Source organism: Lampris incognitus, chromosome 2, assembly GCF_029633865.1.
Source record: "Lampris incognitus isolate fLamInc1 chromosome 2, fLamInc1.hap2, whole genome shotgun sequence".
Lineage (NCBI taxonomy): Eukaryota > Metazoa > Chordata > Actinopteri > Lampriformes > Lampridae > Lampris > Lampris incognitus.
The window spans coordinates 130,706,892-130,720,870 of record NC_079212.1 but is presented as its reverse complement, the minus strand read 5'-3'; the positions used below and the strand labels follow the sequence as shown (position 1 = coordinate 130,720,870).

Here is a 13,979-nt window from a genome sequence, read left to right as displayed (position 1 = left end):
AACAAGTTAAAAATATTGATCCGAATTGTTTTGTATGCACTTGAGCTTGTTATCCCCTTCAAGATAATTGTGGTGGGCTCTTTAAGTACACAGTCCAAAAACCAAAATGAATACATACAACAGGGAAGCGTAAGAACACCATCAGTGAAATACCAACTTTCTTGTTAAGTGTTTTAATGCAGCAAGATGGAGGATTTTTTTTTTTTTGCATCAAAGAGGTCTTATTTTCTTAACAAGAACATCTCACAGAACCCAGCAGGATGTCCACCCCTCAGATCCACCGCACTCCTTTCAACTGGTGTGCTAACAACGTAATTGGGCTGATGTCCAGCTCTGTGAGTTTTTTTCTCTGCTGGAGAGTTGAAGGTGATCTTTCATCTGCGCCAATGGAAGTTAGTGTTCTCCAAACATCAAATTATTAGTGGTGTTCCCAAAGCAGAATACCTTCTTTGTAAATACACAAGTAGCAGCTTCAAAACAAACAACAAATTTTAGGGTTGATACTCCTGCCTGTGCCCCTGACCAAGGCAATGGGAAGAAGAACTCGAGTTGGGCCCCGGGTGCTGCAGCTGCCCACTGCGATGGGTTAAATGCAGAGAACAAATTCATTGTAAGAATACAATGTCGAATAAAGTGGCTTTCTTTCAAATACTCCCAAACAGTGGAAAAGATATTCAGATTTATTTTCTTTTAAATGAGCAACACCATTGCTATAGCACAAACTAATATAAGAGCACCCTCAGTTGAAATTGTAATAAAACTTTTGCCTAGCCTTATCAGGTCACTCCTACCGCGTGACTCACGAAATGGAGTACCAGAAATCCATTGCATGTTCAAAATTCAGTTTTTGTTGTTTTTTGTTTTGCATATTTCATCAACCTTTTAAATATTTGATTGAAGAATGTGTGTAGTGTCATAGTGCTGATGTTAAATAAATGTATTTTGTCATTATGTTAGTAGCCCCACAGCACCTGTAAGTCACGAGTGCCATACAGTACCAGGTCATTTCCACCCCACTTTTGCTGTTTACCTTATACCTGCCAAATCCCATGTGTTGTGAGGGTCATGGATTTCAGCCGTAAACAGAATCCCACAGCCACGAATTGAGGGAAATTATACAGTTTCAGCACGTACCTAGCAAAACATACATTTTGCTCAGAAAGACGTTTCTTTGTGAAGCATTATATATCAATTAGATGTTTATACTCTTTATTAATGGGGTATTGGAAGCATCGCCAAGTAGCCTACATAATCATAATCACTATCAATTTTTAAATGTGAACTTTCTGGCCTTCTCTTTACTGAAATAGGTGTTGGCCACCAGAATTTAAATTGTCATATAATCAGAGACATAGAGTGCATCCGGAAAGTATTCACACCCCTTCACTTTCCCCACATTTTGTTATGTTACAGCCTTATTCCAAAATGGATTAAATTCCTCCCCAACTAACCTTACAGAGCTCGAGAGGATCTGCAGAGAAGAACGGGAGAAATACCCCAAATATAGGTGTGCCAAGCTTGTAGCTTCATACCCAAGAAGATTTGAGGTTGTAATCGCTGCCAAGCGTGCCTCAACCAAGTACTGAGTAAAGGGTGTGAATACTTATGTACATGCAATATTTCAGTTTTTTATTTTTAATAAATTTGCAAAAATTTCTACAAAACCTTTTTCACTTTGTCATTATGGGGAGCTGCATGTAGATTGATGAGAAAAAAAGGAATTTAATCCATTTTGGAATAAGGCTGTAACATAACAAAATGTGGGGAAAGTGAAGGGGTGTGAATACTTTCCGGATGCACTGTATATAGCAGGGTTGCATGTGTGTATGTATCACTGAGCTGCACAACTTGGCTGTCTAGAAACTTTAGTAAGCATTCAATTTGAGACAACGCGTACAAGACGGATTTATGTATGTGACATAATGCAAATTAAAATGAAAATTTTCTTGCATTTCTTCCAAGAGCATTAAATCATTTAGGTTTGAAAACAATGAACATTTTAAACACCAGTATTTCTGCCTAATTTTGGGCCATTTGCTGGATTTTGCTGGTTTACTGCATGAACTAGATTTCAGGGATTTTATTGAAAAACATCCTTCATCCAAATATCTGCTTTTCTCTACTCAAAGATGGTTTAGGTAACTTTCTTTCGGGGTTATTTGTGAAAAAAATCATATCCCGCTAACAGTTATAAGTGACTCAACTGGTCATGAAACTGGGTGCAGGCACAAGTGCAAGGTGCACGTAGCTGTGCAAAAATATTTTCAGTGAATTGGCATAGCCCAGCGCAGTTGAAAAAGATGTGGAATTAGGATGAATACATTATAAGCCAGTGGAGTTGGGGCGGGCTTCAACTCAGCTAATCAAATCAACTTCTCTCATACCCTTTAAAGGCTTGGATATACTTTCCATGTTCCGCATCCACGGGCAGTTGCAGACTTGTACCAATCACATGGGCATGCACACGGTTCTATTCATACTACAATTGAGGGTCCACATCGGTCTGGCGTTCCATGCACGCGCATTTCGCGATCCACACTTCATTCCAGTTGGTGGCATGGCAGAAATGCACACCATAATGTTGTTTGTCAACCACCGTAGAAATCAAAAAGAAGTAGAATAAGAAGCATGCGCATTAAGAAAGAACATTTTTCGGCAGGTGTTCAGCGCCATTTGGCTGTCTTTATATTCTTTTAAAGACGAATTATATAATTGTGGGTAACAACGGATCTGCTCACACAGCCTCTCCAAAACAAGAGGTTTTTTGTTATCTGGAGCATGCACAGTTAGCATGTTTGCTATGTGTACAGTCCACACAGTCACAAATTTTGGGCCGTGCTCAAACATCCACATAGAGGTCTGCTTGGACCCTTGCAAACATGGGCAGATGACGATATTTACATCACATGGACTAAAGCAGATCCTTGCAGACACGCGGATGTAGAAAGTATGAATTGGCTTAAAATGTGCTATGTGCAGCATACTGTCATTTTCCTGATGGATGAAGGGGGAAGTCTAATTGCTCTGCATTAACTAACTTGGATGAATGAAATACGGTGGCAGTCAATTCTTTCCCAATACCACTGACGTCTTCCAATCATTTATACTTCATCCTTATAGATTGTGGCAAAACAAAATATACATCTAACAAAGTTCGCAAGAAGATCATCATCAAACAGCCTGGCTTACATAACTCACAAATTGACTTCAGTGCTGTCACGTCATGCATGAGCCTACAGAGATTGACAAAGGATATATTAGTTTAGTCTACAGAAACTGTCACAAGAGTGGATTTTCACATCCAGATCCCGTGACTCGGTAAGAAAAATCTCCCATCCCATTCTGCTCAAGGGATTGATAATAGAGTTGATTCTCATCTCACAGGAATTCCGCAGGAGTCCTGTGACCAGATTCCAGATATCTGGCTGTAGAATAAACAGTTTATAGTAGTGGATACATCTGTCTGGATCAGACAGACATTCACTTTTTCAAGTAAAGTAGAATTTTCCACACGTCATAATTAGCGTAAAGTCTTTAAGTCGCATCAAATTCAACAGCCACATATCATTTCCTTTTTTTCTGATTAACTTGTTCAGAATGTTGCTCTCAATCAGTTGTTGCTGTTGGTTTAATGATTTGTTTAATTGGGGTGAAATGCATAAGCTTACATCCATTAAAACACATTTGGATAGATCTTCCTGTATGCCTGCACTTAGACTACTGCACGAAAATAGGTCAAAGCACCTGCATTTGTGCCAACAGAGGCGTAAGTGCAATTTCAAGCCAAAATGGGCACCAAATTTGTACTAAGCCAGTGGATCTGCATTAACACACCCCCAGCTGCCCCCCCCACCCACGCATCTCAGCACAAGTGAGTGAGTTCCTTTGACCCTAACAAAGATCAAATGGCAAGAAAAATTAATGTTGCGCTCTAGGAAACTGCCAATCAGCCTACGTTTGCACCTCTACAGGCTCTATGCCAGCATGAAAATAGAGCCCTTTGTGTTTATTGTATCTGTATTCTGGATCTAAAAATATCACCTGAGCCCCCCCAATTGCTTGAGGCTTTACCACTCCCGGTAGTCCTCAACCAATCAGGAGAGCGCTCTGTGACGGGGCAGACCTACTGCATGTCCATCATTTGCATACACAGCCTTTCTGTCGGTTATCTTGTCACTATGGATTTCTAGTGGTGGAAAGACTAAATAGTGTTGATCTTAATTAATATGTCAACTTTAAGTACACAAGTAAAACATCAATGTTGGTGTAACTAAGATTTGCTGAAAAAATATTTTCACATGCATAGAATAACAACTGTTGTACATTTTACAGCATTAATGTGGATGATGGACAAACATTGTCATACAGCATCATGATGCTTTGGACATATCAATAGTTATAAATACTTCACCTATAAGTACAAAAGTGCTTCACAGCATCAATGTTGTGGTGACAGAGGTTCGTGGAAACAATTTTTTTTTTACATGCATGGGTTATTAACAAAAATGGGAATTTTGTCAGTTACAACTATGAGAGGCCGTATAGGCCATATTCCATACTTTACCTCTCACATAAACTACTGAAAATGCTCTCACATACATATGTGAAATCCTCTCACATACACATGTGAAATACTCTCACGTACTACTGAAAATCCTCTCACATACTACTGAAAATCCTCTCACATACTACTGAAATGCAATAGTTGTATGTAAGAGGAATTTCAGTAGTATTTGAGAGGATTTCACATGTGTATATAAAAGCATTTTCAGTAGTATGTGAGAGCATTTTCAGTAGTGTGTGTGAGAGTAATTTCAGTGTAAACGAAAGGCAATTTCAGTGTAACTGGAAGGCAGTCTAGTTCTCAAATCTCATTGGTCAATTTAAGTTAGCGGGATGTCCATGGTCTAGTCTATCTTAGCAGCTAATTACTACCACTAAACCAGTGCCAAAATATGCATGATAGAAGAAGCGAGACAAACTCTACAACTTTGTGATGCTCTTGGCATGATAAACACAATTTAACAGCTCCCGGTGCCATAAATGCCATAGCATGTGCAACAAACACGGTTGTGGTAGTGTGGAACACGGGGGTGTGGAAGATGAACTGAGACATGCATTCCGACTTGCCTAACATTTCCAAAGACGTGCCTTTTCCTAGGTCTGTAATTCCATCTTCCAAAGTGTTGCTGTGTGCGATAACGGGGAGTCTCTAGCTGCCCTGTTTGTTGCTGCTCTGCATGGCTCCCTCGTGATGGCACCACTGATGCCTGCAATCGGAGGTTACTGCTAGCGTCTGGCCGGAATGCATGTCTCAGTTCATCGTCCACACCCCCCGTGTTCCATACTACCACTAACCGTGTTTGTTGCCCATGCTATGGCATTTATGGCACCGGGTGTTGTTAAAATAGTGTTTATCAAGTCAAGAGCTTCACGAAATTGTAGAGCTTGTCTCTCCTCTTCCATTATGCATATTTTTGCACTGGTTTAGTGGTAGTAATTAGCTGCTAAGATAGACTAGACCATGGACTTCCCGCTTACTTAGATTGACCAATGAGATTTGAGAACTAGACTGCCTTCCGGTTACACTGAAATTGCCTTCCGTTTACACTGAAATTACTCTCACATACACTACTGAAAATGCTCTCACACACGCTACTGAAAATGCTCTCACACACACCACTGAAAATGCTCTCACATACTACTGAAAATGCTCTTATATACACACGTGAAATCCTATCACATACACGTGAAATGCTCTCACATACAACTGAAATTCCTCTTACATACAACTATTGCATTTCAGTAGTATGTGAGAGGATTTTCAGTAGTATGTGAGAGTATTTCACATGTGTATGTGAGAGCATTTTCAGTAGTGTATGTGAGAGGTAAAGTATGGAATATGGCCTATACGGCCTCTCATATACAACAGCCAGCCTCAGGCACGCGTGGGAACCTGGTTTGGAGGGAGAGATCATGGAAACAGCGAGGGGGAGGAGTGAATTTTTTGGTGGGTGTTATGTCAAAATTATGCACTTATCCAAAGTCGCCTACCCCAGCTTTAAGTCACAGGTTGCTGCCCTATCAGCTTCATATTTACTTGCAATCAAATCAGATGTTTGTAACACGCTATAGGAAAAACTTAAGAGGAAAGTATCCAATGAGGACTGTGGAGCAAATATGCTCCTTTCTCCAAATATTGAATCTCTACTAGATGAGGTTACTGCTTTGTTTGCCTTGTAGGGTTCTCTGTTAATGAGTTTTGAGAGAAGATGGAGTACCCAGGCTCTGCACATACCCATAAGACACCATCTTACTCTCAAGGCATTCCTCAAGGGAAATTAGGAAAGGCTCAGTGATTACTAAGGAGACTAGGGAGAGAGAGGTGGACTGTGGCTTCAGAGCTATTTTGTTGAGAATGAGGATGGCTGATGGAAAAAGTGAGAAAAGTATAATGGGTGTCTGAACCTGAATATTTGATAATGCTATGTGAGATAATGTAATTGAAGATGACACAAATGTGTTGTACCTGTCTTTCCCATTCTGAATTGTGTCAATTATTGAAACATTTCTAAAAACTTCATATCAAATGCTTTTTGGTGTGAAATGGGGAAACATCTTTTTTTAATTTGTAGCAATGGAACAACAGTGTAGAGCGTTTTAAACATCCATGAATAGTGCAATTTTTTCTTCACACATTCCTCCATCCATCTATCCACTTCCTATATAACTTGTCCAGGTCAGGGTTAGGGAGGCAATAAGGCTTCCTGAACAGCCTAGGTGTTGACCCTGGTGACCCCTTATAGCCCCTCTCTGGGGTAACCTCAGGTATTCCCAGGCTACCTTGCACATATATTAATGCTCCAGCATATCCTGGGTCTTCTGTGGGATTCCCTCCCAGTTAGTTGTGACCAGTGCACCTCAAAGGAGGTTGTTGGCTTCTCTCAAGTAAGAGGAGCAACAACTCTACTTTGAGTTCATCCCAGTTGCTGGGCTCCTCAGTCTTTAATGTTTACACTGCTGTAAGGTACAGACCCCCTGCCCCCCCCATCAAAAAAGCAATAAGCAAAACAATGCAAACACACAACACAAGCACATACACATACACAGAAACACATGTATAATAAACACGCTTATTTTTCAAGCTTTTTAGTGCCCATGAAAAAGGGGGTTGCTTCCTGTAGAGTCCATTGTACCCCAATGTTGAAATTCAAATAAACTTTGTAAATGATTCTGCCAGGCAACATTGCTAGCTAATTTTTCATTCATTCACTATACCAGCTTGATCCTATTTAATGGCATGGAAGACTGGAACCCATACCATCAAGCAATGAGTGCAGGGAGGTAGACTGTCTTGACAAGTTGCCATTCAATCACAAGGCCCAAACACCATCCATACCTATAGTCAGGGTTCGAATTATACAGTGGCTTTCAGGTGAGCCCTATTTTCTGGTGCACTACCCCAGATGTCACATGCACGCATACATGGATGTGCGTGGTCAATTGTATGGTTACTGCGAAAAATATTCTACTGTTACTCTATACAGGTAATACTGTCAGTAACATTTCACTACATACAGGGAAAATCTAGCCATGCAGGTATACACAGACAGAAAAACAATTCAATGTTTTTATATCACTTGAGCAAAACAAAAAAAAAACCACAAAAAAAAGACACAAACACATTGAATCGGCCAATGGTTTGTGCTATGCTTCTAAACAGACCAGACCTTGGTTTCATCACATGACAACATCGGAACATGCCCACAGCCTCAAATGTTGGTCTTACACAAAATATGGCTAGCAAGACAACAGCTACAATCTAAATGCAACACGCAAACGCCTACTGCATAGTAAAAGATCCTGGAGGCAATGTCACTATGATAATACTGTACCCATCACACTTTGGTTCAACACCTTGCAGAAATAGAATTGAAACACCACAGGTTTAAATAAAATGACAATCAATACCACACATGATACAGGATGCAGGTGCATAGCACATATGACACACATTGCCTGTCTTACACCATGCAAGTCAATCTGATAACAAGCACAAAACCATCTGCCAAATGTGAAGTCGATCGGATGAATGGTTGTCGAGAAAATCAAAGGAAACAGACAGACAGACAGACAGACAGACAGACAGACAGACAGACAGACAGAGACTCCTTCCATTTCAGTTAGATTATTGTTATTCTGAGGAAATTTTAAATGTATATAGTTAATAAATAAATCAAAGACTAACTAGTGTATGTCCTACTAAACGTCCCTACTAAGCGTTCCTCTCAGTTCATCAATGAGTGAGTGACCACAATTCGTGATGCACAGCCCATGGTGGCAGTTGCATGGCATCATGGGAAAAACAGAGTATCCTAGTTGCATCACAGTTAGAGAACAGAATCACATAACAATCACAACTAAATGTCAATAGTAAGTAGAGCTAGGGCCAATCCTCACAAACACACAGCTCAAGCAAGTAATTCCCCGTTTCTTACCTTGAATCAGAAGCGATCACAGGGGCCTTGGGTCTTGTTTTGACATTTTGATTACTCGTCCACGGACCGTTTAAAAATACCAGATAAAGTCACTCTTTTCTAATGATTTACCATTCACATACGGCATTAGCTAACTTGTTAGCTAGCCAGCTCAATGGAGAGAAGAAATTCAATTGGCGACGTAAACATAATGATTTGAGTGTGCCACCACGCATGGATGGCCAGAATAGACACAGCGTTATGTTTATTATAGTGGAGACTCATGTTCAGGAATTGAAACGTAATGAGCGAATAAACACAACGTTGTCATATTTTTTACTATTATTATTCATTTCAGGAACCTTAATATACAGAAAAAAAATCTATAACCTGTGACACAAAAATAGACGATGTTTCAGAGCTCCCCCTAAATTTCTCAAAGTAGGCTCTCAGATGAGCTTATGTCCTTTTCAGGGGAGCTGAGCTCCCCTTAGCTCCCCCGTAATTCATACCCAGCCTATAGTAAATTTATAGACCCCAATCAACCGTAATTAACTTAATTTTAATTTACTGTGGCAGGAAATGGATATATTTCAGAGAAACCCACGCAAACAAGCAGAGAAACTGCAAACTTCACACAGAAAGAACAAACCCAGGGACTTCTCTCTGTAATGATATTGCCCTAAATGATAATGAAGGCTTTATAGCTGAGGCATTCACAATATGCTGCGTGCTTCAAATAAACATGGGCACGGTGGCCCAGTGGTTAGCGTTGTTGCCTCACAGCAAGAAGGTCCTGGGTTTGAACCCTGGGGTTTGTCCAACATTGTCCTCTGTGTGGAGTTTTCATGTTCTCCCTGTGTCTGTGGTGGGTTTTCTTAGGGTGCTCCGGTTTCCTCCACCATCAAAAAGACATGCATGTTAGGGCTAATACTCCTGTCTGTGTCCCTGACCGAGGCATGGCAAGAAGAACTGGAGTTGGCCCCGAGTGCTCCATGGCAGCTGCCCACAGCTCCTAGCTACACAGTTAGGATGGGTTAAATGCAGAGAAAAAATTGCCTCATGGGGATTAATAAAAAGTAGTAAAAAAAAGTTAAATTGAAGAGAGTGCTAGTTTGGTCTAAACCATTTCAAACTTAGCACAACTCTTGTATAATCTCTATATGGGAGTTGAGCCTAAAATTTTCACATTTATAGGAAATGGTGCTTACCGCAAAGCCATCATGATGCCCTCCCAAGATAAACAATATGAAAAGGTGCGAGTTTGCAAATATATATTGTTTTTCCATAAATACAGTATGTTGATTCTTGAGTGTCTGTGAAAAACAAACTGGTAATCAACTAAGCAATTAGAGAGGGGAACCCTGGACCTATTCCAGATGTTATGGCGGAATGCAGTCCCTGATTGTACGGACATTTAGCTTATTAGCATTTAAATAATGGGAGTTTCTCATTCACTTTTCTACATATATAAAGGCTGTCATACTTGTTGGTTTAAATTGAAATTTTTCTACATATGCAAAGACTGTCGTACTTGTTGGTTTAAATTGAGTCAAGAACCAAGAGCATGACAGTTTTGATCTCACACATGCAAAACGCTGTCTACAATATCCTGGCCTCCATTTTCCATTGTTCCACTGTACCATTGCCTTTTCACAGCAGCAAAGTTGTCGCTATATGGTGGGCATATCACACGATAATCATGCAGTGTATGCCACCACACATTACATCAGAGGTATAGTGCCATGCCATCACGCTGTGTGGCCCTTCAGGAAATAAAGTCCAAACACAAGTGAATCATCACCAAGCAGAGTAATCACTGCTTCTGTCGAGGCAGAAGTGGCAAATGGATACCCAGGTTTATTTATGAAAGCCTTCATTATATGAGGTGATTTTACATTAAGTGATAACATACAAACAAAGAAAAAATCAACACTAATGTCCCTTTATGTCTGTGAAGATATTTGCTAATCCATTTATAGATTTCCCATTTCTGTTTCTCCTCGGGGCATTACCGTCGTAGTGGAGAAATAGTTAATGTGAAGGGCCAGTGGTGCCTGAAGCTGTGACTTGTTGTCTTTGATGGTTCATCAGCTTCTTGATGTGATAGATAATGACCAGGCATTTTAGTCCCGCCAACAGTAGAGCCTTGAGGGCAGCATGCTGACCTATGTAGAGGTTGGCAGTGAGTGCAGGATCAGGTTGGGATTTATTCACATTGTCCAACAGTGATATCTACTCCACTTCAGTCATTGTGTGGGAGCAAGCAACAGTTCTGGAAACATATTTTCCCATTTATTATCTGTACTCTCAATATGTTTACTAGAGGGGATGGGAAAAAAATCAGTTAATGGCTTGTGAAGGACACACTCACATTCTCTCCCACTGTCTCTCTCTCCTTCAGGTCTCACTCCTGTGATTGTTGTTTGTGCACACACTCCTGTACAGTACACAGTAATACATGCACACTAGTGTGAATACAAAAACATGAACACAAACACACAGAAACATACATTTGTGCAAATACATGCACACAATTACAAACACACTTCCATAGGTTTCAGAGGCATTCCAGATCTAGCCATACCCAGCCTAGCCTGCCATCAAAAGGGTTAATTTTCACGTGAACATGAAAAAGATAATATAATTAAAACTGGAAAGCATTTTGAGCTATTCTTGATCAGGAGTGAGGAAACACAGCCTTTGTCCAGCACTTCCAGTTGGACTTTCTCCGAGCCACTCGTTCCCTGACAGGCCAACACACAGAAGCACACATACTCCAAAAATAGACGTTTTCTATTCCCTTCCTTTCTTCAAATGAGACCCCATCGCTCAGGGGATATGGGCAAATACCAATGACCTCCACAGCCTCATGAAACCCCACTGGTGGTGGTGGTGGTAGTAAGGTGAAAGGGGGAGCATAAATATTGCTTATACTCACTCAGCTTGCCTCTCAATCTATGAAGGAGAATACCACAATTCGTTGGCTGGGGCTTTGCAAAGGGCTCATGAGGTGCGTGTGTGTGTGCGTGCATGTGTGTACATGCATGTATGTATGTGCGTGTGTGTGTTGGAGGGTCAGTAGCTCTATCTCAAAACCAATTTATGAGTGACCCCTATAACAAGAAAATGTAGAGCGTAGAGCCAGAATATATCTATATATATGTATTATTTATGACCAGCTGGCAATAATATATATGTATGTTTACAGGTATATGATACATTATACAATATAAAGCAGTCCAAACAGAACAATAACCCAACTTTATTTCAGCAGCATTGCCAGGAACATTAGTCATGTTAAGTATACAATAATGCACTGTGTATTTTTGCACCTTTTTTTAAACCTCACTCTTATAGCACTTACCAGAATCAGAAACCAGAAATCAGAATCAGAAACACTTTGTCATTTCATGCACTTGCGCACATGAAACGAAACGAAACATTGTTTGTCACCCATTCCACCGCAGTGTAACACAAAGACAAAAACACATATCCAAAAACTACAAGAACCCATATATCCAAACTAACACATATATCTAAACTAAGGGGGGAAAAAATCACTGCCCAGGAGAACGAACGCCAGCCAGGATGACTGTCAGAACTGCTGGTCTGCATGGGCTAGCAGTTAGCTTAGCCTGCCCCACTTCTGCGTCCTGTCAGACTGCCCTCAGTGTTTCCTTTTCAGGCACAGCTCCGGTCAGGGCCGTGGTCCATGGACCCACCGGAGGCAGCAGACCCTGCTCCCTCAGCCGATCCAACGCCAGCTTGCCCACCCAGACACCTTCAACACACCTCCCCGCACTCCACCAGACGACACTAAAAACACAGTCAAGGCTCGGCAAGGCTGCCACCAGGCCGCTGTCAGTGTTATCCGAACTGCCGGTCTGCATGGGCTGCCAGTTAGCTTAGCCTGCCCCGCTTCCACATCCTGTCACACCGTCCTCGGTGTTACCTCTTCGGGCACAGCTCCAGGCAGGGCCATGGTCCCTGGACCCACAAGATGCAGCAAACCTAGCTCTCCCAGCCATCAAACGAAGACACATTTAGAGATGCAGACATAGACAAAGACACTGCATGGGTGCAACTGGGTGAGGCCGCTGCAAACGTGAATTCGCACTGCCATCTTCCCACACCGGAAGCGGAACCAGACCAGACTGATTGGACAAAAAAAAATTGACCGAACCATAACCATTTAGGGCTTTGGACCTGAACTTAAGCTTAAGACTAGTAACATAATTATCAATAATTACGCAGAAATTATAAGATATCTTGGCTTTTTTTTTGTGGATTCCCCCCCCCCCCTTTTTTTCTCCCCAATTGTATCCGGCCAATTACCCCACTTCTGAGCCGTCATGGTTGCTGCTCCACCCCCTCTGCCAATCCGGGTAGGGCTGCAGACTACCACATGCCTCCTCCAATACATGTAGAGTCGCCAGCCGCTTCTTTTCACCTGACACTGAAGAGTTTCACCAGGGGGACGTAGCGCATGGGAGGATCACGCTATTCCCCCCAGTTCCCCCCAACCCCCAAACAGGCGCCACAACTGACCAGAGGAGGCGCTAGTGCAGCGACCAGGACACATTCCCAAATCCGGCTTCCCACACACAGACACGGCCAATTGTGTCTGTAGGGACGCCTGACCAAGCCAGTGGTAACACGGGGATTTGAACCGGGATCCCCATGTTGGAAGGCAACGGAATAGACCGCTACGCTACCCGGACGCCCCTATAGGATTGTTATTATCACTCTGAAGTGTTTGATTTTGTTCACAAGAGAGTTGTAAGGCTTATATGTGCCTTATGATTCATTTATAGATCACTATTTACAGGTAATCATAAAGTGTGTTTTAATTTTTTAGGGTTGTCATATTAAGTGTCTTACGGTGGCATACTCTTATGCTTTTGACTTTGGTTTAGCAGCACATTATACCTAATCACTCTTCACAAAGTAGAAACAGATAAAGTTAACATGAATAAAATGTTGTATCTTCATCCGTTCTCTACCATATGAAAACAAATAGACATTTTGTAAAAACACCTTTCTAACCGCCCAGTGATGGTCTAATTTGTAAAACAGAAACTCATAGAAATGCCTCCCAGAATTCAATTCTAATGAAATACTGGTGTCTCTCCTGGCTCCAGGGCCTGGTAATAGAGCGAATAGGGAGAAGACCTCTCCTCATATTTGGTTTCTCCGCTATGGCTGTGTGCTTCGGGCTACTCACAGTGTTCCTCAATTTCCAGGTAAGCCCCTCTATCCAGTCTCCACAGTCTGACCTGACAGCAGTGCTCTAATAATACACATGTGGTGCTGTTCTTTCCGGTCCCATTATGATCTGATGCCGATGGCCTACTTTTAGATTCACATGTTCAACAAATGAGATAATGACTGTCATTTCTGTCACTTTCTGACAGCACCAACTCCGGAAAATAGCGCTTTATTGAAGTCGTGTTGTGATGGCTTAAGAGCAAAAGCTCATCTAAGGCATCGTTAATTATT

The 13,979-nt window shown here is 41.5% G+C and overlaps 1 protein-coding gene across 1 annotated transcript in view; it reads left to right on the top strand.

Annotated features, from left to right (window-relative positions):
• Nucleotides 1-13,979, top strand: part of slc2a9l2 (solute carrier family 2 member 9, like 2) — a 204,799-nt gene that overhangs the window by 118,121 nt on the left and 72,699 nt on the right. Inside the window, exon 10 of the mRNA XM_056274147.1 lies at nt 13,622-13,723. Coding sequence (XP_056130122.1) covers nt 13,622-13,723 — 102 coding nt within the window. The remainder of the gene's footprint in view (nt 1-13,621; nt 13,724-13,979) is intronic.